This window comes from Python bivittatus, unplaced genomic scaffold (genome assembly GCF_059951505.1).
Source record: "Python bivittatus isolate LINGU-HERP-01145 unplaced genomic scaffold, Pbiv_v1 ctg000080_np1212, whole genome shotgun sequence".
NCBI classification, from domain to species: domain Eukaryota; kingdom Metazoa; phylum Chordata; class Lepidosauria; order Squamata; family Pythonidae; genus Python; species Python bivittatus.
In genome coordinates this window covers 11,396,324-11,420,440 of record NW_028277035.1, presented here as the reverse complement: position 1 = coordinate 11,420,440, position 24,117 = coordinate 11,396,324, and the positions used below count along the sequence as shown (strand labels likewise).

Below are 24,117 nucleotides of genomic sequence, written 5' to 3'. Positions count from 1 at the left end.
TAATTATTGCTCTCTCAGTTGATTTCTTCACACCAAGCTGCTTGCCTATTGCAGATTCAGTCTTCCCAGCCTGGTACAGGTCTACAATTTTGTTTCTGGTGTCCTTCAACAGCTCTTTGGTCTTGGCCATAGTAGAGTTTGGAGTGTGACTATTTGAGGTTGTGGACAGGTGTCTTTTATACTGATACCAAGGTCAAACAGGTGCCATTACTACAGGTAACGAGTGGAGGACAGAGCCCCTTAAAGAAGTAGTTACAGGTCTGTGAGAGCCAGACATCTTGCTTGTTTGTAGGTGACCAAATACTTCTTTTCCACCATGATTTGCAAATAAATTCTTTAAAAATCAGACAATGTGATTTTCTGGATTTTTCCCCCCATTTTGTCTCTCATAGTTGAGGTATACCTATGATGAAAATTACAGGCCTCTCTCATCTTTTTAAGTGGGAGAACTTGCACAATTGGTGGCTGACTAAATACTTTTTTGCCCCACTGTATGTATTCACAGAGCAGAATGTTCTGATTTAAGCATCTTAGCATTTACTACAAAAGAATGGCCACAGTACTATACCATCACTGCCTGTTGTAAATCTTGGATAGTAGCCTTCTGCGATACTTTCACACATGTATTTCTAAACAATGCATCTCCTGGATGTACCACCAGACTTGATTTATCTGACGGAAGATCTACAGTCACAACTTATCTACTGCATCTCACCTCCAACTGTAATGCAGTAATTTTAACAGCATACATTGGATAAAAGTATGTTTTTAGAAGGTCAGTGGGTACGGTTGGTTTTCTAAAAATTGCTTCAACAACTTGCACTCCATCTGTACCCTCACTACTCTTCAGTACACACTGATGGAAATTTTATAAAGCACAGACTACATCCAGTAGCTCCTTTTCTGTGAGTATAACTTTGCGATACTGAAAGCTTAGAGGCATAATAAACCATGAACCACCTGATTTAGATGCAGCAAAATATTGTTAATGTTTGACACAGATTTCCTTTTATTTGAATGCCTGTTTATGTTTCTGGCATTAACTGAAACACAGTATTCTTGCTTAATAAGTGGGCATCCTTACCGAATTTAACATGGTCTTGCCAAGCCGTTCTCTTATGTGGAATCATGTCTTGCTCTTCTGACGTTTTTGTTGCAGTGATCATATAATTAGCTGTAAAAGTGAAGCTTATTAAAGAATAATTGCTCCCTTTGCAGCGTCAGTGAAAGGTCTGGACTTTCCAAAGTGCTACTCCCTTCTGCGATGGCAGTCATATTCAGTTCTTTCTGTGGCACCCTACAGACTAACAAATAATGGACTGATCCATTGAAGCTTTAGCTATAATAAACTTTAGTCTTTAAGGTGCTCTATGGTCTTCTGCTGCAAAATAGAGTTATTCTGGGTATTTCATTTTCTCAGCCTATGCAATTTGCTGCTCCACTGTTTCTTCTAATAGAGGGGAATATGTGTAGCTCAGGGTTGAACTCTGGAGTCCTTGGGGTTCTCTGAGCTTGGTTGTTTTCTTGCAAACGTTTCATTACCCGGTTAGGAACTACCAGAGGAACAAAACAAACCGCCCACCCCCACTGGCAAGGCATGCCACAGTATATAAACAGCAAACCCCATCCCATTCTAGCACTGAAGATGTTACCCAGCCGGGTAATGAGACGTTTGCAAGAAAAGAACCAAGCTCAAAGAACCCCAAGGACTCCATAGTTTCGCTTGGAAGTATCAGCTCTAAGGACTCATTCCTCTTCTGTGTTCTTTCTGGAGGCGACCCGCTGTGTACTAGAGCTTGGACTCTGCTTCCAACAGAGGAATAGAAGAAATATGGCTTTATGGACGCATGCCAAATAAACTAGTAGCAAATTTTACGTTCCTTTTTTTGGAAAGGGTTGGGGCTATTGCTAGTCTCGGAACTTAACCATGTTTCCTATGAAATGAGGATGGTACCCGCCGGAGAACTGCTCTGGCTAGAAGGCAGGAAGGGCTATAATCGATTAGTTGACAAGCCAGCATTCTCCTCCGCAATTCAGCAAAACAGTTTTGCAACCTAGATTCCACAGCATCCTAATTCGGATGGGATGCGTTCTGTAACGTGACGCACGAAAACGAACTGCCCGTTTGAAATGCTCTACGTCTCTATGGTCGCACACACTTGGAACGTAGAAATAGAGTCTGACAACTCTACCAAAAGCCCAAGTCTCTATGATCGCGTTCTGTCATGTGAACCAGCTGTCTGGGTGACGTGAGAAGAAAAAGCGTCCTGGCGATTGGCGGCCGGGGCTGAGAACGCTGCGTTCTAGGAGGATTGGTCGGGGCTTCGTCACGTGGGGAGTGGGAGAGAGCGAGCGCGTGCCGATCTCTGGGTGGGAGGGGGGCTCTTGAGCGCTCTTCTTTCAGCTACATGTGGAAGCAGCTGCTGGGGGTGACGGTCAGAGCCATGTCTGGGGGGGGGACCCGTCTTCAGCGCCCCCCGAAGGACCCGCTGCGGCACCTTCGCACGCGGGAGAAACGCCACGGGGCCATCGACCGCAAAGGCCCCAACACCGTATACGTGCAAGTGGTAGCAGGAGGATCGCGAGACATGGGAGCGGCGGTCTATGTCTTCTCTGAATACAACCGGTAAGCCTCCGCCTTGACATATGCGTCGCATGATTCTTCCCTCCGTTCAGTTTACTGCAGTACTGCATTGGCCTCCATTCTGTTAGGGTGGTGTGGTCACCTGCAGAATTAATTACCTCCTTGCTCCGGACAGTTTCTAGGAAGTGTGTTCGTGCACGTGTGTCTGTGTGACTAGCCTCGCTTTATCATGGGAGAAAACTCGTGGATAAGTACAGTTGACATTAAATATAGATTTTAAAAACTTACTGTATGCTGTCATATTATTTTGAAGGAAAAGCAGTTTGTTGGTAAGAAGATACCATCATAATAAAGAGCAATCTTATTTTACTTTTTTTTTCCCTAGAAGCTCTCCAAAAAGTGAGGTAGTATATAGAGAAAAGACACCTCATCTTATTAGCACTCTCTCTAAGCAATGCTACCACTCAGACTTCCATATTTCCTAGTGGAATTGAATTAAAGCTGTCACAGAAGCAGGTTGTGTTTCCTCTTAATTGCTCTCATTTTTCTGTTCAGGGTAGAGCCATTCTGAGAACCAGTTTGATATACTGGTAAAGATGTCGGACCAGAAAATAGGAGGCTTTGAATTCTAGTCCTCCCTTAGGCGCGAAAGGCAGCGGGGTGACTTTGGGCCAGTCACTCCCTTTCAGCCCAACCCCCCTCACAGGGTTTTTGTTATGGGGAAAATAGGAGGCAGGGGCATTATGTATGTTGCTGTGAGTTGTAAAAAAAAGAAGGGGGGATATAAATTTCAATAATAGGAAGAATTGAGTGAGGATAGTTGCTTCTTCAAGTACTTACACACACTCTGTATAAATCTGTGCCTCTGGATGATGCAATTGGAGGATTTGACCTTGCCCACCAAAAGGGAATGAGTAAAAGTTGGCTGATTTTTTTGAAGGATAAACATACCCTTTGTCTGCTCATCTTTTCTATGAGTGGCTTGAAGACTGGACTAGTTTGCTCCAGTTATCACCATCTGTTCACTTGGAGGGAAAATGAGGATGAAATGGCTGCCCCTTTGATGATTAGGCTTATATCTGTGCTGCTTAAAGACAGAAAACAAAAACCAAGAAACCATGCATTTATGCTTTCTCCCTAGGCAGTTTAGTGGGACAGTATTCCTTGCTTTGGGTCTTGAGCTGGTCAAGAGAAGAATAGGTAGGAGCAGCTCCTGGTAATTCTTCTTTGTCCATTTTCCTCTTTATCTGCTTCCAGAGCTGGCCAAGTTTAACAGAAATACCAATTCTCACTGTTTTTTTTTCTCCAACATGTTTTGAAGAGGAGAATTCAAAATAAGAGATGGCTATTTACATTTTATTTCTTTTTTCTTTACCAAATGCACTTTTTCCCCCAAAATAAAGAGCAACTTTTTCACAAATAAGCATCTTTTCACAAATATGTGTTTAATGTCTCTTCTAATTAGGTCTTTGTTCATTTGAACCATTATCGCTAGGCAGGGTCTTTCTGCAGGATTGCAGAGAGAAATCAAGCATAACTATCCTACACTTCTTTTTTAACATTTGCAATTGCTAACTCAGTGTTCAGGAGGGGCAGAAGTTGGTAGATGGTTGGGACTTCACAAGACATGTTTGGAGAGGCTTTGGATCTATAGGAGCCAACATTTTCGCAGCCCTGAATAATCCCTAATACAGGGTGAAACTTATGCTAACCCTAAAGTGGCACAAAAGGTTTTTCTCTTCTGTGGAGGATATAAAACAAAGCAACGCCTTTCCATTTTTGTTGGACCTGTGCCAACTGGGTTTTAGAGGTTTCAAAAGCTCTCACTGGGTTATTAGAGATAGGATTGATTCTGATTATTCTTCCATTTCAGATATCTTTTTAATTGTGGAGAAGGAATACAGCGCCTTATGCAAGAGCACAAGTAAGTGTACCAAAAATGCTGTAAAAAATATTGAGGTGTGTTAAATATCTTCAAATAATTCATTGATGTGAATGTCCAGTAGAGACAATGGAGAGGGGAAGGGAACCAGGGCCAACAAAGTGGAGTGCCATCAAAGATGTGGTAGGTAGCTAGAACCAAAACAGGAGCACTACCTTGCAATATTAGATGGTTGCAGGTATCTCCTATGGCTTCTGTTTTTAAATCCCAGTAATGCTGTTGTGAATTACAGCCACTGTTCTGAGAAGAAATAAGCTATGCTGGCCAGTTTCAGTGTGGAAGAACATAGAAGTGCCCCAGTTGATGCTTTAACTTAGAAAGCATAGGACTAACTTTCGTTGGCAGAGTGAGAAGGGATATATAAAGTTCATTCTTTATAATTATGCATCAGATGTTTTACCCTTTGTATGATAGTACATGAGTAGCCATTGATAGGCAGGTAGCAAATTCATGTAATATTTAAAAAACTGTTATATGCTTAATTTACAAATCAACTTTGAACCCACAGCTATAACCTGCTACAGAGCTTTGACAGTAAGGATTCATAGACTTAAAAAAAAGAATGAGAATTGCCACTTAAAAGCTGTAAGGATGGAATTCCTACATGAATCCATAACAGTTTTTCTAGTACAGGTAGCCCTCGCTTAATAACCATTCATTCAGTGACTGAAATTACAAAATGCTTAACAAATGTTAGTTATGGCTGATCCTCAAAGTTACAGCCATTGCAGTGCCCCCGCTGTCATGTGATCAAAATTTGGGTGCTTGGCAGCCCGGCTGCATTTACAGCTGCAGTGTGTGCTTCAACTTCCCCCATCCGCCTATCTCCCCCCACCCCATTCTCTGCCCTTTTGGCTGCCGTGCATGCTGCCGTTGCCTACTCCTGCTGCCCCCAGCTGACCTTTGTTGTCTTCTTCCTCCCATTGCTGATGAGGCACACCCGGCTGAGGCAGCTGCTGGCCCTTTGCAAGGTGGTGGAGTGCAAGGTGGCCAAAATGGGGGATGGGGGAGGTAAGTGGGTGGAGGGACTTGAAGCAGCAGGGCAGAAGAAGTGTGAAGTCCCTAACAATGGCACAGTCCTCTCCTAATGACCACAACTGGGACTACTGGAACTGCTGTCATTAAGCGATGCAGTCACATGTTGTTTTGCCTAACGACCACTTAGCAATGGAAATCCCAGTCCCAATTAGGGTAGTTAAGCAAGGACTATATGTACAAGACCTGTGCAAGACTACAAAACAATTTTTGTCCAGTATCTAATCTCTTTTTGGGGAAGATGGTAGAGAAGTTGGTTGTGTGGCAGCTTCAGAGGACCTTGGATGAAGCAGATTATTTGGATTCCGTTCAGTCAGGACTCGGGCCTGGGTATGGGACGGAAATCACATTAGTTGCACTTTTGGATGATCTTTGGCAGGAGTGGGATGGGGGTTGTGCATCCATCCTTGCTCTGCTTGACCTCTCAGTGGCCTTAGATACCATCAACCATGGTATCCTTCTGGATTAGCTGCGGGATTAGGCATGGGCAGAGTGATAAATAAATAAAAATGAATCAATAAATCCCATGCTGATTTTGAAATTTATTCTTTGATCATTCCTTTCCTAATATAGTAATAGGGTTTTCTTGTTGTTTATTAGTGTATTCTGTTTGCTTTATTGTTTTAATATGTCACCTGCTTGGATAATTATAAAATGAATGAATAGTTGATATTGGATTTTCTGATGGACAGAAGCATGTAGGCAGATTAGTAAATTCCATTAAAAGTTTTGTCTTTATTACAGGTTAAAAGTGGCTCATTTAGACAATATCTTCCTCACTAGAATGAATTGGGCAAATGTTGGTGGCTTGTCTGGTGAGTTAAGTAGATGAATATATTCTGTATTCCAAATTGTGCTGCCTTGAATATTCTAATTAAATAGAAATACATAAATAGGTTGAATTTATAATCCCAACAGATTTGGGAATGCATCAGTTGGAAAAGGCAGTTTTATAATGCCTGTTATTGTGAGTTGTTGAGAAGTGTATTGCATTGGCAACATTTTTACATTTTGATATTAGAAATAAATAAAAGAATAGAAAATGCTATCATGCCATGTTGGAGCATTCCTAAAACTAGTGGCACTAGGGCATCAGGTTAGAGGAGAAATGATTTGGAACAATACTCAGGGGAATAAATATTGGGAATAGTAGTGCTAGAAGTGAGAAGGACTTTTTTTTCTTTTCAGAGCCCTTGTCTAATATTTTAAATTCTAATCCTAAATGTCTAGAAACCTGGCTTAGCTAGTATTTTTCAGCAATACAATATCTGTGTCTTTGGCCTGGGAAAGTGTTTCATAATTACTTGAAAAAGTAATAAAATTTCTATTTTCTTATAATATGATATTAATAATTTTAACTGCTTATGACACCTTTGATGTCAGAAAAAATATCTATATTTGAATGCACAATTGAGAATAAAACAGTTCTTTACCTGGAATTTAGAAGTTGCCATGTATTTCTAGTTTATTATTAACATCAATTGATACATAAAGCTTTTCAACTAATCCTCTCATGTTGTAGATATTTTAAGGTCTATTCAATTTTATTTTTTTATGCAACTTTGAATAAGTAGTTAAAATGAGTATTATTTATTTATTTATTTATTCAATTTGTACAGGTAGTCCTCAAGTTATGACCGCTTGTTCAGCGACTGTTCAAAATTACAGCGCTGAACAAGGGGGACTTATTATGAAGTTGCAGCCATTGCAGCATCCCCGCAGTCATGTCATCGCGATCTGGGCACTTGAGCATCCAGCTTGCGATTATGATGTTGCAGCAAGCTGTGGTCACATGATCACCATTTGTGACCTTCCTGCCAGCTTCCCACATGCCGAGTCAATGGGGAAGCCGGCAGGGAAGGTTGCAAGTTGTTCCCATTAAGTTGCTCCCATTGCTTTTTCTCCCAAGGAGCCCCACTATGGAGTAGGAGATCCTATTCACCTGCACTCTATAGCACGTGCCTACCCGCAGCACCGCCCATCCGTGTTCTCTAGTGAACAACTCCCACAGCACCCCCCCACCTACCTGCAGCACCCCCACCTGCCCACGGCCCCTGCTGGCTCTCCCACGCTCCCCAGCACCCACCCACAGCCTTCACTGCCCCCCTGTGCTCCCCAGTGCCCGCCCACAGCCCTCACCAGCCTGTGTTCTCTAGCACTTGCCTGTGGCACCCTGCACCGCCCCCCCCCCCACGGCATCCACATGCACTCTGGTGCTCCTTAACTGGGACTCCTACCTCTTCCCACTTAACGACTCGTGTGGTCCTGGGGTTATGACGGCAACTGGGACTGCTGGCATTGCCATTGCTAAGCAAGGCTACTCTTGGCAGCTCACAACAGTGAAAACAGCATCAAAAACAATACAAATCAATAAAAATCACATTAAAACACAACAAATAACCATAGCAGCAAATTCAGTTAATACTTCACATTCAATACAGCCATTGTAAAGCTCTCATTTATGGTTTCTGGGTGGAGGAAAATGGAAGACTGATGCGCCCTTGAAGAGCAGGGACGATGCTGAGGCGAAAAACTGCAACTGGGCAGCGACCTGGATCAGAGAGCTTCTCCAGATAAGGAGAAGCCGAAGGGATCACCCACGTATGCCCTGGAAGGCACCTCCTCATGAGGAAACCAGCAGACACCTCATGAGTAGAATTCCAGAAGCAGAGGAAGAAAGATCAAGCTCACAGCTTGCAGCAAAGCCTGTAAAGGATACCGAGTTTGCCCAAACTCCACTTTCTAAAACACATTTGCATTATAATTATTTAAAAGCTATAGAGGTCTTCAGAGCAACAGAGTAACTAGACTTCCTGGTGAGTATTCATCTGGGGTGTGAATAAAGGGAACTGGAAAGAAATAAGTGCAATGATTTAAAAATAACCTACAGCAAAAATCTTGCTAAGTGTATGCAGTATGAAAATTTAAAATGGATAAAGGGGTTAGCTGAATTTGGACTTTGCTTACTTTAAAGCATTTTCAAATTAATTAAATTAAACAAGTAAATAACACATACCTTTGTGGGAAAGAGGACTATTTGGGTTTTTCAAGAGAAATTATTGGTGGATTTTTCTAAACAAGACAAGGGATCATCATTAAAGTGCATCGATTAGAATGTGTTGAATGGGACTAAAAAGTTATGGATAGAGAAAGGGGGAAAAAAGAGGTTCCCTTTTGGCTTTTGCTTTCACTTTTTGGATTACAAATTAAAAAATGGCTAATTATCAGGAAACTGGTAAAAGAAGGGAGGAGAGGATTACTAACACAGCAAATACCAGGAAAAGGGATTGCACCAGGGATGTTACAAAGGATGGTGGAGGAACTGGGAAGAATATTATGAAATCAGTGACAACTGCAGTGACTGAATTTGTTAAGAAAGACTTGGCTGAAAGAAGTGCAAATATGGAAGAGAAAATGAATTAAAAAATGGAAGAATCTGCAATACAAGTGATTGGAGAATTTAAACAAATCGAGGAAAAAATGGAGATCCCAGAAAATAAGACAGAAACAACCAGAGAAATGAATGAAGACCTGGATGTGGCATCACTGGAACCAAGAGAGGAAGAAATTCATCTGTGACTAAAAGTAATTTTGGAACAACCTGGGGAAGGCATCAAGGAGAGGGCTGTTGAAGTTTTAACAGAAACTCTGGAATGGGAAGAGGAAGATGAAGGTACAGAAGCTGACAGGATGCACAGAACCAACATAAAACGGCATACAAGTTTGAGAATGAATGAATGAATGAATGAATGAATGAATGAATGAATGAATGAATGAATGAGAAAAATGTTTCAAGAACTATACCCGCGCACTCTGTCAGGATGAACGGTTCCTGGAGTTCCAGCCGTCCTAGCACCTCCACAGCCACGTGATTGCAATCTGGGTGTTTGGTCACCCATTCGCACTTATGACCAGTTGCCAAGCGTCCTGCAATCATGTGATCACCATTTGCCACCTTCCCTGCACGCTTCTTCAGAAAGTCAATGGGGAAGCCAGCAGGGAAGGTCGCAAGTCGCTGGGGTAAGTCTCCCACCCCCTCCCCTAGCCCCTCTGCGCTCGTGCCACACTGGCTATTCATGCACCCTCCCTGACCTGCACTGCACCTCTCGTGCACCATCCCCGACCCATGCTGCACCCTCACACACCCTCCCTGGCCCATGCTACACCTCTTGTGCACTTTCACGCACCCTCCCCATGCCTCGTGCACCCTCCCCGACCTGTATGGCACCTCACGCAGCCTCGCACGCACGACCTGTGCGGCACTTCTTGCGCACCTCTCACACCCTCACGCAACCACTTTGATCCACCCTCACACACTCTCCCTGACCCTCTCCCATGCACCCTCTCACTCCCTCCCCCACCTGGGCAGCAGCCACTTATCTGCCTGTGGACCTGGGACTTGCAACTTCCTGCCAGCTTCCCCACTGACTTTCACTGTGGGAAGCTGGCAGGGAGTTGTCTCGTCTAATGACCATGGGATTCAGTTAATGATGGCAACTAAGACTGCAGGGATTGGTGTTGCTAAGCGATGCGGTTGCGCTTTATGACCACATCCCTTAATGACAGAAATTCTGGTCCCAATTGCCTTTGTAAGTTGAGGACTATCTGTATACTGTATATCTAGTTCATATTGATAAACTTGATATATAGGCTGACAAGCAAATGACTGAGCATTGATAGAACCTTGAGGCTAATTCTGGATATGCCACCTTGTCTCTTCAGCTCTTTGGGAAAAGCATAGGATACACATATAAGAAAAGTACCAAGTTACTAATACATTTTCAGATTGGCACCAGCGCTTATAACCCTAATCTTTTTCTATCTGTGTGGCTGTAGCAGTAATCCTTTTTCAAAAATTTTCTGTAATTTTGTCTAAAGACAATTTTAACATTCAAACTCTTTATTCTTCCCTCCAGGAATGATTCTTACCTTAAAAGAAACAAGAGTTCCCAAGTGTATTCTTTCTGGACCACCACAACTGGTGAGTTGTGCTCTTTTTTGCAGTGATTACCTACTTAGTTATCTTGCAAGGATAACAGCATAGAATCAAATAGGTATTAGTAGGGCTGTGCATGCATCCATTTTTTTTTCAGAGTAAGTGCTATGATCTTGCATGAGGTTGATTAAAATATGCAGCTGCTTTAACAAGTTTACTTCTTAAAGTTAATAGGACTCTTAAGACATTCACATATTTTTTTCAGATTTCTGCAGAATAAGACAATTCAGGCTGGTTTAATTAAGAGTAGAGAGATGCTTTTCTTGCATGAGGTCTGAAGCCTATCTTTGAAGTCATTAATCATAGCCATAGTTAATGTAGCTAATAAATGCTATCTGTTCTGAAGTAAGATTTCTGTGACTGATGCTGGGCTTCTGAACTGTTCACTTCTATAGTCTATACTAGATTGACAGTTCATCACGTTCTAGCCTGCAGAATAACCGTTGTGTGCTTTATCTGGGATTTATAGTGGGCGCATTTTGTGGTGTATAAATTGTTAGAGAAAGGCAGATTTGGGGACATAATACTTACTCCTTACTTTCAGAAACATTCCTTTTTTCCTTAAAATTACAGCTTAAACTGTGATGACGATTCCCTTTTTTCTGAGATACTTTCATTTGCTTTCTAAGGCTGCTTGCATCTTGGTACTTTAGGGGACAAAATAAGATCCATTTTTCTGAGCTGATGTACACAGGTTAAAAATTAGGAATTCCTTGTTTTGAGTCGCAACTGCAGTGAACTAAATGAGATGGCCTTAGGCACACTGTTCTTCCTTTCTGTGCCCCACCCCTTGTTTATTTATTTATTTATTTATCAAGTTTGTCACCACCCATCTGGTTAGAAAATGACTCTGGGCAGTTTACAGGAAAGATAAATAATAATTAAACATACAATATAACAATTAATCCTAAATAAATAGTAAGTATCTTCCAAGATATCTGATGGTAGCTAGAAATTATTAGGCTCAGGATTATAGGATTGTTGAAAGGTTAATAATGAGATCACATGTATGAAGTACTTTGAATGCTTGAAAGTGTGGCAAAATGTAAAAAGTATTTTGTTCTGTTAGCTGAGCATAAGAATATATGAGAGTAATCCATATTGCTAACTTGCTATGAAATAGTAGTTGTAATTCTTTTTATTGTGTATATTTCAGCAAAAGTATTTAGAAGCAATCAGAGTATTTTCTGGCTCAATGAAAGGAATGGAAATAGGTAAGTGCTATATTTCAGATTGTATTTCAAATTCACAGTCGCTGGTGCTGGGCTGCATTGCATACTGGCTCTATGGCAGACTGATAGATCAAGACGAGAGAATTGCTCTACATTTTTGTTGCTGTTTTTCCTGGTTTTGTGCTGTGCTGCCGTCTTGTATGATCGCTGGCCACATCTTTTCTTTAACATGCATCTAGCAAAACCAGTTTAAAGCTTGAAGCGTACACATTTTAATCTGTATTTGATGTAATTAGATTTAGGTCACTTGAACAATTTTATCTAAAGCACTAGCTCAAACAACTTAGTATTCAGTATTCCATCTATGTCGTTACTAGTTGTGCAGCCTTTTTCTGGTCCAGAATATGAAGATGAAACGATGACAGTACATCAGGTCCCTCTGGTAGGTGAGTAAGGTATCCTGATTTTAAACAAGGGATTGGTAGAAGGCAGCAGGTTCTGTGCTTTAGAGATCTAAGCATCATAACAGTTCTGTCACTTCTGATTTTGAAAGAGTGGGATGGAGCAATAGAGGAAGCTGTGGTTGATTATGAGATACAGATAGCAGAGCCTGCTCTAGTAGAAAATTTTGCTGTGTACTACAGCTTTTTTCCACTGTCTCATAACTTTCTTTTTCTGATGGTTGGTGGTTTTTATACACTGGAGTACAGTATACACTAGAATCAATATTGATTGATTGATTGAATTTATATGGCTGCCCATCTCACTTGCATGTGCTCTGGGCGGCATACACAATTAAAACACAACTAACAATCACAACATTCAACCATTAAAGCCAATTTAAAAGTGGTTAAAAACTACAGATAAAAAACTAACAAAAAAACAAGGGACAGTGCAGTCTAAACTTATACACAGTGCAACCATTTAACGGGCTCCATGCTTCCATGAGATCACCAAGCCCAATGGCACATCCAAATTTTGAGGGCCTTCCAGAAGGCCAGCAGGGTTGTGGCCAATCTCACCTCGGGAGGAATGTTGCTCCAGAGGGTGGGTGCCTTGGGGCACTCTTTCTAGGTCCCCCAAATATAGCTCCTGGGCTGAAGATACCTGCAGCATGCTCCTTCTGCTGGACCTGATGGGATGGGTAGATGTAACTGGGGAGAGGTAGTCCCTCAAATAACCTGGCCCCATGCCGTGTAGGGCTTTAAAGGTCATAACTGGCACCTTGAATTGGACCCAGAAGCAAACTGGCAACCAATACAGCTTGTGAGCAAAGGTATAACATTTGCAGTTCTTGGAGCACACACAACTGCCTGTGCCACTGCATTTTGTACTGGGTGAAGGTTCTGGATATTCTTCAAGGGCAGCCCCACACAGAGTGTGTTACAGTAATCCATTTGGGAGGTGACTAGGGCATGAGTGACTGAGAGTAGGGCCTCTCGATCCAGGAATGGGCACAACTGGCACACAACACAAAGCTGTGCAAAGACCTTCCTGGCCATGACTGCCATCTGCTCTTCGAGCAGGAGTCAGGAGTTTAGATGGACCCGCAGACTGCGCACCAGATCTGTTTGGGGCAGTTCAACCCCATCCAGCACCAAAGATGGTAAGTCCCTGAATAATGAAGGTCCCAAAATCCAAAGCCACTCAGTCTTGCCAAGGTTCAGTTGAATATCAGGGTAATACCTTGTCAACTGAACTGAAAGTTTACAGATAACATATAAGCTATCATGTGTCGAAGTACTTTGTGTCAGATGGAGCTGCTGCACTACACTGTGATCACTTCCAGTTTTCTATAATGTTCACATATAAATGGGTGGTGGTTGGGGTAAATTAAAACTGTGATATTTTCAAATTATTGGTACATCTTTTGATGAATGCCGATAATGAGATTCGTTTATAATACTCTGCAGTATCTGATAAGAGAATTCTATGTAAAAATGCTCTTAATGGACTGAAAACAGTTAAGTTTGAGGTTTTCTTATTTCTAGCTTTAATAGTGGCCAGATTCATACATCACACAAAGCCATAAAGTGGTCTGTATATTTTTGGCTTATTTTTGGACATACTGTATAAGTAGAAGCAATTGTGGTCAAATCAGCAAACTGCATCTCACTGCAATGTGTGAATCTAGCCAGTGTCTGCAAAGCAAAGAGTTGTATATATTCTAATCTTATCTTTGCCCTCTTTCTCTTTCTCCCACTTGTCTGAAACACGCAAAAGCCAACTGTGAGCAAAGGATACATCCAGACTCTAAATCACTAATAGATGAGGATGATCAAAAACATACGTCAAGTCCAGGATCTCCTGACAGGAATAAACAGTCACCTGATAAAATAGGTGAGGAAGCTTCTTGTTAATGAAATGGGACCCACCAGGAAGTTCTCATGATGTGTGTGTGTGTGGATTTGCCAGGTAAACAGTTAGAATTTAGATTGCAGCATTAAGTTTAAAAACTCATCCATCCATAGTTCACAAGAAAGACCTACTACTGAAGCTGGATAATTTGGGAATGTATGCCCTAATAATGCCTTAACAATATTAACGTTTTATCTCATATTTTTATCTTAATATTTTTTGGTCTAGAATGTCCAAGTTGGTTTACACAAAATACTTATAATAGTATTGAGGGTGTCTGCTGCTCTGGCATATGTTATTGTTCTGGAATAAGACAATATTATCCTTCCTCCCACCCACCCCCCACCCACCCCAAGATTTGAAGACTTTTTTTTATTTAGGAGAGAGAGTCAGGAACCTTAGATTGCCCAGAGGAGAAATAAAATTGGTAGGTGTGTAGTATATTGTTGCCATGTCTGCTCAAATGTATAAGGTGTGTCTCTAGAGTGATAGCTTGGTGTGTTACCTTGTTAATTTTGGTAAAGAATGGACCTTTTAAATTTTATATACATTTTGATTTTGAAATACAGGCTTATCTGTCTGTTGTGGTTTTTTTTTTTTTTTAAGGCAGCAGGAGGCAAATACTTGAAAGGGACCCATCTCTTGTTGTTGCATATATTTGTAAGGTAAGAGCTTTTCTCCAAATTGAGGGTACCTCAGTCACTACTGGGGATCCTGTCACAATATACAGAAGGACATGGCCTGACTTCATGTCATTGCTGTAATAGCTCTGAGCTGGGGAACACTTGATGCGAAATATGATCCAGATGCTTTGCTTACTGGAATTCCTTCACTCAGCTTTTCTGGGTGAAAATGCTAAGATTCCAATCCTCCTAAGAATGCATGTTTAGGATTTTACTGCATCTGGGCTGCATGTGCTTGGATATTTCTCATGTAGATTATTGAAGTAATATTACCAGAGAATTGGTTAGAAGTGGTGGGAGTTAAAATGTGCACATTGCATATCTTTGCATTTATCCATTTTGAAGTGAAATTCAGTGTTCAGTGGGACTTCTCCCCAATATGTGCATTTAGAATTGTAGCCTTTGATGATCTTAGACTTGACTTCCTCTTGGGATGATTTATTATTTTTACAGTGGGGCAAAAAAGTATTTAGTCAGCCACCAATTGTGCAAGTTCTCCCACTTAAAAAGATGAGAGAGGCCTGTAATTTTCATCATAGGTATACCTCAACTATGAGAGACAAAATGGGGGAAAAAATCCAGAAAATCACATTGTCTGATTTTTAAAGAATTTATTTGCAAATCATGGTGGAAAAGAAGTATTTGGTCACCTACAAACAAGCAAGATGTCTGGCTCTCACAGACCTGTAACTACTTCTTTAAGAGGCTCCTCTGTCCTCCACTTGTTACCTGTAGTAATGGCACCTGTTTGACCTTGGTATCAGTATAGAAGACACCTGTCCACAACCTCAAACAGTCACACTCCAAACTCTACTATGGCCAAGACCAAAGAGCTGTTGAAGGACACCAGAAACAAAATTGTAGACCTGCACCAGGCTGGGAAGACTGAATCTGCAATAGGCAAGCAGCTTGGTGTGAAGAAATCAACTGTGGGAGCAATAATTAGAAAATGGAAGACATACAAGACCACTGATAATCTCCCTTGATCTGGGGCTCCATGCAAGATCTCACCCTGTGGGGTCAAAATGATCACAAGAACGGTGAGCAAAAGTCCCAGAACCACACGGGGGGACCTAGTGAATGACCTGCAGAGAGCTGGGACCAAAGTAACAAAGGCTACCATCAGTAACACACTATGCTGCCAGGGACTCAAATCCTGCAGTGCCAGATGTGTCCCCCTGCTTAAGCCAGTACATGTCCGGGCCCGTCTGAAGTTTGCTAGAGAGCATTTGGATGATCCAGAAGAGGATTGGGAGAATGTCGTATGGTCAGATGAAACCAAAGTAGAACGTTTTGGTCTAAACTCGTCGTGTTTGGAGGAGAGAGAATACTGAGTTGCATCCAAAGAACACCATACCTACTGTGAAGCAGGGGGTGGAAACATCATGCTTTGGGGCTGTTTTTCTGCAAAGGGACCAGGGCGACTGATCCGTGTAAAGGAAAGAATGAATGGGGCCATGTATCGTGAGATTTTGAGTGAACACCTCCTTCCATCAGCAAGGGCATTGAAGATGAAATGTGGCTGGGTCTTTCAGCATGACAATGATCCCAAACACACTGCCCGGGCAATGAAGGAGTGGCCTCGTAAGAAGCATTTCAAGGTCCTGGAGTGGCCTAGCCAGTCTCCAGATCTCAACCCTATGGAAAACCTTTGGAGGGAGTTGAAAGTCCATGTTGCCCAGCGACAGCCCCAAAACATCACTGCTCTGGAGGAGATCTGCATGAAGGAATGGGCCAAAATACCAGCAACAGTGTGTGAAAACCTTGTGAAGACTTACAGAAAACGTTTGACCTCTGTCATTGCCAACAAAGGATATATTAGAAAGTATTGAGATGAACTTTTGATATTGACCAAATACTTATTTTCCACCATGATTTGCAAATAAATTCTTTAAAAATCAGACAATGTGATTTTCTGGATTTTTTTCCCCATTTTGCCTCTCATAGTTGAGGTATACCTATGATGAAAATTACAGGCCTCTCTCATCTTTTTAAGTGGGAGAACTTGCACAATTGGTGGCTGACTAAATACTTTTTTGCCCCACTGTATGTGTGCATTGCTTAGTTCTCCAAGTGTATTCTGCATTCCTAATAAGATATTTCATCCCTTTTTGTTGGGTAGCGAGCCAGATATGCCTTTCTGTCCTTTCTTAGTATTTCTAATGTTGGTGTCGGGTTGTAAGTAGATGAATTTTATGATGTGATGTCAACTGGTACTTTACCATTTGAGGTGACTGAACATACTGCTCGGAATAGGTGATGAAATGACCTTTATTTATCTGTAGGTCCATCCAAAGAAAGGGAGCTTCTTAGTTTTAAAAGCAAAGGAACTTGGCTTGCCTATGTAAGTATGGGGTTCGAGTGCATGTTTATATGTGGAATGCCATCAATCTTCAGAGACTGGCTAACTTTTTTCTTCTTTTTTTTTTAGTGGCAATGCAGCGATTGCGCCTATAATAACAGCTGTGAAGAACGGAGAGAATATAATGTTTGAAGGGAGAGAGGTAGAACTTTCTGAATGATCCTTTCATTTAGAACCATTTCTGTGTGAAATTAGCTGGGCATCCCTGTCTTATGAATGTAACCATGGTTTAGTTTTTTAGTTTTTTATTGTGGGCAGAGAGAGTACAACCTAAAATGCTTGTTCATCCTTTGCTTCAATCAATGGGAATATTTAAATGGATTAAGACCCGTAACTTGATTTGTTTGCATAATTTGAAAAAGCACATGAAATTCCTCACTTATTCAAAGGGAAACTTTAAACTGGACCTGCTCGTCATTGTGGGTTGAGGGGACCAGCTTTCTGAGCTCAAGACCTCATATAAATTGGTGGAACAGTTAGAAAAAAAATCCTTCCTGCCCTGTGACCCCAGCATCTTGAGAGGCAGCCTTCCGTTGGCCAATATGGGAAGTGTTTCCCAGTGATGTGCCTTGAAATGGGGACTGTGATAGATTTTAATAAAATGTGTATTGGTGGTGTGTGTTGACCTGTGTGCCTTATTACAGATCTTGGCTGAAGAGCTTTGTACACCTGCAGAGCCAAGTATAGTGTTCATCGTATTGGAGTGCCCTCATGAAGGTTTTATAGATGCAGTCTGTGAAAACAGTACACTGCTAAGGTATGATTAAGGAAAAGCTCAACGATCATCATATTCAGGAATCACTGGACATGGGCCCTCTTGCCATGTCTTTATTTATTGCCATGTCTTTTGGAAATATGAGTTTGTTTTTATACTCATTGATCCATGTCAACAACCCATTTACACTAGGTCAATAATATGTGTCAAAGTATTAGTAACCAAGACAATTATAAGTATTGCAGGGAAGCTATAGGATTGGTTCCTTCAGTGTGGGTACAAATAGTATGAAATCCAGTAGAGAGTATTTAAAAAGTTAGTGCAGACATACTCATGGTGGAAATATGAGCTTGTACTTTTGCAGCCACAAAACTATCTATGTTGATCATAGTATCAGTACAGGTAGTCCCCAGTTTAAGAAGGGGTTCTGTTCCCAATATTATACAATATTATTGTATAATACTGTATAAACAGTATTGTGTATTTAACTCGAATCATTGTGTATTTAACTCACATTTTGCTACAATAGGCTCCGTTCTTAACCATGAGTCATCTTTAAGCCAGGCGTTCTTAACCTGGGGATTACCTGTACTTTAAAGCCAGCACTGCATTCTTGATCTGTAGCTCCAATGATGAACTCTCCTCTATCAAAATTATACTGGCATGATGGGACATAAGGCTGCAGTCACTTGCAGAATTCTGGTCACCAGTGGAATCTATATGCTCAGAACTTAGCTGATGGATGAAGAAGGATCCCATGGACATTGAGATAGTAACTATCCTGATATGTGCTTACAGTATATCTTAGAAACTGCCATCTTCCTGAGAATTTCTGCTTTTATATCAAATGTTTTGTTGCAGGTATCAAGAAGAGAAGCAGGAGCATTCTGTGGCTTTAGTTGTTCATATCACTCCAGAATCTGTTCTGCAGGATAATCGGTATAAGCAATGGTTAGAAAGGTTTGTGTCTAACACTATCCATAGTTTCAGTTGCTGTGTAGATTATCTATCATAAATGGGATTGGGTTAGAGACTTACTGAATTTCACTAGCAGTAATTGATTTCCTGTTGCTTTACATTGACATAATGCTGGTGTTTAACTCACGCTAGCCAATCATTTGCCGTTAGAATGATAATAATTAGCATTGTTTAATGCATGGCACTTACACAATTTTTGAACTGCTTCCCATGCATTCACATAAATGCTTAACCTATAAAGTAGGACAGTATTACAAATACGGAATAAGTCCTGAAAGAGTTAAGTTGCCTTGAGAATCTATGTCTGTAAAATAAGGAGCTTCTGACTTTTTCACTGTCATGACAATACATGAGCATTTGGGTTTCTTTGTTTTAATATATTTCACACACAAATCTGTGATCCAGTGAATTAGCCATGATAAAAGCTTCCATGTGCCTCTCAGATGAGAACATTTCATGCTCCTTCTCAGTTGCTCTTTTTACTAATACTGTTCTATTGATGTCAATAAAACACCTTGTGTTCTATTTTTAAGAACTCCCTTGTCTGGGAGATTGACATACAAGGAAAGGAAATCCAGTCTTCATGTTATAAGTGATAGGCATATTGCATTTGTATACATAGGTCCATGTGAAAAATGCATATGAGAGATTCTAGCAGGGGAGTTCAGGTGGTGTAAATCTTTGACCATCAGTGGGATGACACATCACAGCCAGACTGCCCTCATACATAACTAAACTCTGATTGTATTAAGGCTATCATGAGAAGCACCTGGAAGCAGAAAAAGGAGGAGCCCAGGCCTTACAGTGTAAATAGTTTGTATTTTGCTTGTACGGTACAGACAACAATGGTGAAACCCAAACTAGAATATAATTCTAATTCAGCAATTTCCTACCCTATTTAGAACATCAAGTTTTAAAATACACCTGATTTTTCTTACCCCACTAGCTTTGGTGAAAATACTCAACACTTGATACTCAACGAAAATTGCAAGTCAATACATCATCTTCACAGCTACAGAATTCAAAGTCAGCTAAATTACATACATCCAAAGATCTTTCCATTGCTTAAAAACCACCCAGGCAAGGTAAAATCATAATAATAATAGTAAATGTTGGCTGGTGTGGGTCTTCCGGGCTGTGTGGCCGTGTTCTTGAATAGTAAATGTTGTTTATATAACTGCTAAAAGGATACATACTCTGTCTCAGCCAGTTTGGTAGCATGCTCTTATGTTTTTCTGTCTACCCATCAGGAAGAAGAGGCTGTGTTCAGTGTGCCTGTGACACAAGGAGAATGCCTCCTCAAATACCAGCTGAGACCCAAAAGGGAATGGCAGAAGTTGGTAGCCACTTCAGTTTGCCTTCACATTATGAGTTCAGTCTTGTCCAAAGACCTGCCTCCTTGACACTGAGCATAGCATTTCTGTAGCTTTTTCTCTTTCTACCCTTTTCCTCATGAACTGGATATTATTTTAATATTAAAAAAAATGAAATATCTTTTGACGAAACAGCAATATATTTTAATCTCCATTTTCTGCCTCACATCCTTGGAGGATATGCCAGAGTAGTACTTGTTTTAACTTGTGCTTTATTCAATAAAATAAAATGCGTAAGCTTACATAAAGTATTTCAAAGCAAAATGTTTGAACTTCAGATGCCCCCTTTTGAATGAGAAGTGCCCCATTTTGAGCATTAAACAGCTGATTTTAGGGTGAAATGGGCTGCTTTGAGCATTTTGAAAATGCTTTAAATGGAAAACAGAGCAGAATGGTCTTTCAGAATGCTCAAAACAGTCCATTTTATGCTCAGCCCAGGGCATTTCATGTTCAATGTGGGGGGTTTTGGACACTTATGTCATTTGTAATAATGATATAATGGTGCAAAAATGCATGTATCAAATTTATCTTAACATTACATGAGTGGCAAATGTATATTCTACATTAGAAACATAGCCACCCAGAATTGTTGACAGTTGGGCAGCATACAAGTGTAATAAGTTGTTGTTGTTGTTGTTGTTGTTATTATTATTATTATTATTATTATTATACAGTTCATATATTTTACAAAAGAAAATATCCTCAGAAATTTATCGCATGAAAAACAATTGCAAAAAATTTGACCAGATTACTTAAAAGTCCTCTTTCTTGCTTCTCCATCAAAAAGAAAAATCAGATACTGATAATCATGTTGTAATGTTGCTTATTAAGTCTGATATTATAAGGGATAAAAAGAGAAGAGAAAGCCATGGACTACATTTAGATGGAAGTCACCAAGCATCTTTTCTGCTCTTAGTAGTACTTGTTAACTTAGTTGCTGGGTTGCTTTGTAATGGGAGTGGGGAACAGTGGTTTCTGAGTCTAGAAAGCTACACCGAGTTTGGACGTATGAGCAAGTGAGCAAATAATTTAAAAACATAACTACATTTCAAATAGTTGTTCACTGTTACAGCATCTTGAATTAAATATTTACATTGGGGCAGGGAATTTTTTTGTAGCTGGGAACTGTGGCCCTTGTTTAAAGATCACATTATTTGAATTGGATGGCCATATAAATGCAACAAACAAACAAACAAATAAATATTGCTTTTATATTGGCTCTCCTGCTTCGTAAGACATCGCTGACCAAATGTACCTGAAGCCGCCGTGTGTGGGGGGGGGGGCTTCAGGGATATTTGGTCAGTGATATCCTAAGAAGCAGGAGAGCCAAAATGTGTGGCTTCGCTCCCTTTTGGAATTTGAAGTTTTGCTTTTTAAATAAATTTTGAAGAAATGCTGCACATTCTGGCAAAATGCACATAAACAAGATTCCACTGTGCTCTTCAGTGAGGTGATCAGGGGGCTTCTGGAACTGCAAGAAAATGTGTACAGGTACTTCTTGCAGTCTGTAGGTTGCCCACTCCTGAGTAAATGTTTCTCAAGGATTGGTAGGTTTTTCTTCATGACAAAAGTATTGGAATGGTCAAGAATAATAATATAGCCCTTGCTGTTAGAAAATATAATATGTGTTAACTGCCCCTCATTGCCTTTTCTGTTCTTTTAGGGATGCTCTTTTTAGTTATAATCCCGCTGAATATGTAGCTGAAGCCTTGCAACTCCCTGATTTCCAGGATTGTGTGCAGAAGTGCCAAGAGAGCTTGTCAGTGAAACCAGCATCATCAGGTCAATAAGCTATCTGTACCAACAGGGCCAGTCAAACAGCTGTCTGTGGAAAAACATGCATTTGTTATTTCTGATATAGTTTGAGGAGCTCCTGTAATAGATACAAACTTTACAAATAAGAGAGTTCGTTAATCTCTAAAAGTCAACAGTTGAAAAACAGGTCAACTTTGAAGGCTCCTGCTTTAATCATTTATAAAAGTTGATATCCCTTGAGTTATTTGAGTTGTTTGTCTTCTGAAATGGGGAGTTGTGCTCCAGCAATCCAAAGGTTATTTGGTTTTTTGTTATAGCTGCCTAATTGTTATGTCCTTGTGAAGGACCACTGCTCAGACAACAGCCAAGAGTGGAGGAGGCAACCTATACACTAGACCATTTTTTGAGATGTAATGTATGGTGTTCTGAGCTTCGTTACAAAGCTAAAGAATGAGAGCCCCTTACCCTTTGCCCATCTTTCCGTGGTTCCATGGTTTCTTGTATCTTCAAGCTGAGAAAAAACGTTTTTTAGAAGAGTCCAGCCCTTTTGACACTCTGAGGATGTTAACTGTCACCATTCTTCTTGTGTGACATGTTCTGTTTTCCAGCTGAAGGAAAAAAACAGAATATCTTTAGAATATGGCTTGGCTCAGTTTCAGTAGAATGCCTTTTGGCTTAAGATATAAGCAAATGAACCTTACTAATATTTCTGATATTTCTGTCTACTCACTTTTCATACCTTGAGTTTTCATAGTGCAATGTCCCAGTAAGTAAATAAATCCATCCATTCAACCAAAGATGGGAGAGTATGAATAGTAGGATTTTTTTTTACTGCTGAATCTTCAGTCGCCAAGATTTGTGCCATGTAGATTTGAGACATTGGGCAGAGATGTTGGGTGAGCCCAGCAGAAAGGTTGTGTAATTGTAGGATAATAAGTTTGTTTTGAAGACCTTGGCTACACTGTATTAATGTTACTGTTGTAATTATTTTAATTTTGGGGTTTGATTGTTATTGTTTTAATTATTAGCTGCTCAGAGGAATGACAATGTAAATCATTTAAATAAAAAATGAATTATATGGCAGAGCTACATCTTAGGGTTGGTGGAAGACACATTAATAAAAAAAAAGTAATATAACATTCAGAGCTTCTTATTTATAACCTGGCTGTGGCAAATTATTTATATTATGGGCTTCCTACTCTGCACAAGGAGCTCATTTTTAAGTATCAGTCCAGATCCTTGGTTTGCATACATTTAACTGCCTTTTTCTCATTTTCTAGAAAACCAAGATTGCTACCCAGAAGTTGTGTTCTTAGGAACTGGCTCTGCAGTACCAATGAAAATACGGAATGTCAGCTCTACCCTGGTGAATATTAGGTATGTTACCGTTTTGAGGAAATCGGTGGGCAGTTGCTCACAAGGAGACATGAATGGGTAAAAGTGCAGTACCTGATTTGTAACTTCTCCAGCAGAAAACATTTGCCTTCACTGTTGATTCTGACTTCAGTCACATTCAGCTGGAAATTGATGTAGGAAAGAATCCTTTCTAATGTTTCTGTCTTGATTTCACCGGTATATCTCATGCTAACTGTTGTCTTCTTTATTTAACTTAAAATGCTAGTTCCTGATTTTTTTTATCAAATTGAAAAGCTTGTTATTTTAATCATACATCTGAGAGGTAAAACTAAAGGCAAATAAGCAAAGCACACGGAAGTAGAACCTTGCATAATAAAGTCAGGAATAAGCCTAGAATATCCTAGGATAAAGTTCTACAGTTAGGATACTGTATCCTAGGATACAGTTCTACAGTATAAATGCAAACTAGGATTTTTTAAATATACTTTTGCATTAATCACATTTAGATGGTGGGAAGACATACAGCAGAACTGCTACCTTAAGCTCTTGAATTAAATACTGTGAGGGAAGGTGTGGCATGCCAGGATCATGGCTTCTGTAAATGTAGTCTTTTATCTATTGATAATGTATACATTCTCTTCTGCTAGTCCTACTCAGTCTGTGCTTCTGGATTGTGGTGAAGGAACTTTTGGCCAGCTTTGCCGCCACTATGGAGATGAAATTGACAAAATATTGTGCAACATTGCAGCAGTATTTATTTCTCATATACATGCTGATCATCATACAGTGAGTAATGTGTAAATAATTG

At 40.4% G+C, this 24,117-nt stretch overlaps 1 protein-coding gene across 1 annotated transcript in view; it reads left to right on the top strand.

Moving 5' to 3' along the window:
- Window positions 1–2,328: 2,328 nt before the first annotated feature.
- Window positions 2,329–24,117, top strand: part of ELAC2 (elaC ribonuclease Z 2) — a 33,526-nt gene continuing 11,737 nt past the window's right edge. The window contains exons 1-17 of the mRNA XM_007433892.3: window positions 2,329–2,626; window positions 4,458–4,508; window positions 6,306–6,376; window positions 10,478–10,542; window positions 11,714–11,771; window positions 12,107–12,175; window positions 13,953–14,069; window positions 14,694–14,752; window positions 17,056–17,114; window positions 17,202–17,274; window positions 17,777–17,889; window positions 18,709–18,807; window positions 19,772–19,910; window positions 20,076–20,161; window positions 21,862–21,980; window positions 23,234–23,330; window positions 23,957–24,095. Coding sequence (XP_007433954.1) covers window positions 2,409–2,626; window positions 4,458–4,508; window positions 6,306–6,376; window positions 10,478–10,542; window positions 11,714–11,771; window positions 12,107–12,175; window positions 13,953–14,069; window positions 14,694–14,752; window positions 17,056–17,114; window positions 17,202–17,274; window positions 17,777–17,889; window positions 18,709–18,807; window positions 19,772–19,910; window positions 20,076–20,161; window positions 21,862–21,980; window positions 23,234–23,330; window positions 23,957–24,095 — 1,632 coding nt within the window. The 5' untranslated portion in view covers window positions 2,329–2,408. The remainder of the gene's footprint in view (window positions 2,627–4,457; window positions 4,509–6,305; window positions 6,377–10,477; window positions 10,543–11,713; window positions 11,772–12,106; window positions 12,176–13,952; window positions 14,070–14,693; window positions 14,753–17,055; window positions 17,115–17,201; window positions 17,275–17,776; window positions 17,890–18,708; window positions 18,808–19,771; window positions 19,911–20,075; window positions 20,162–21,861; window positions 21,981–23,233; window positions 23,331–23,956; window positions 24,096–24,117) is intronic.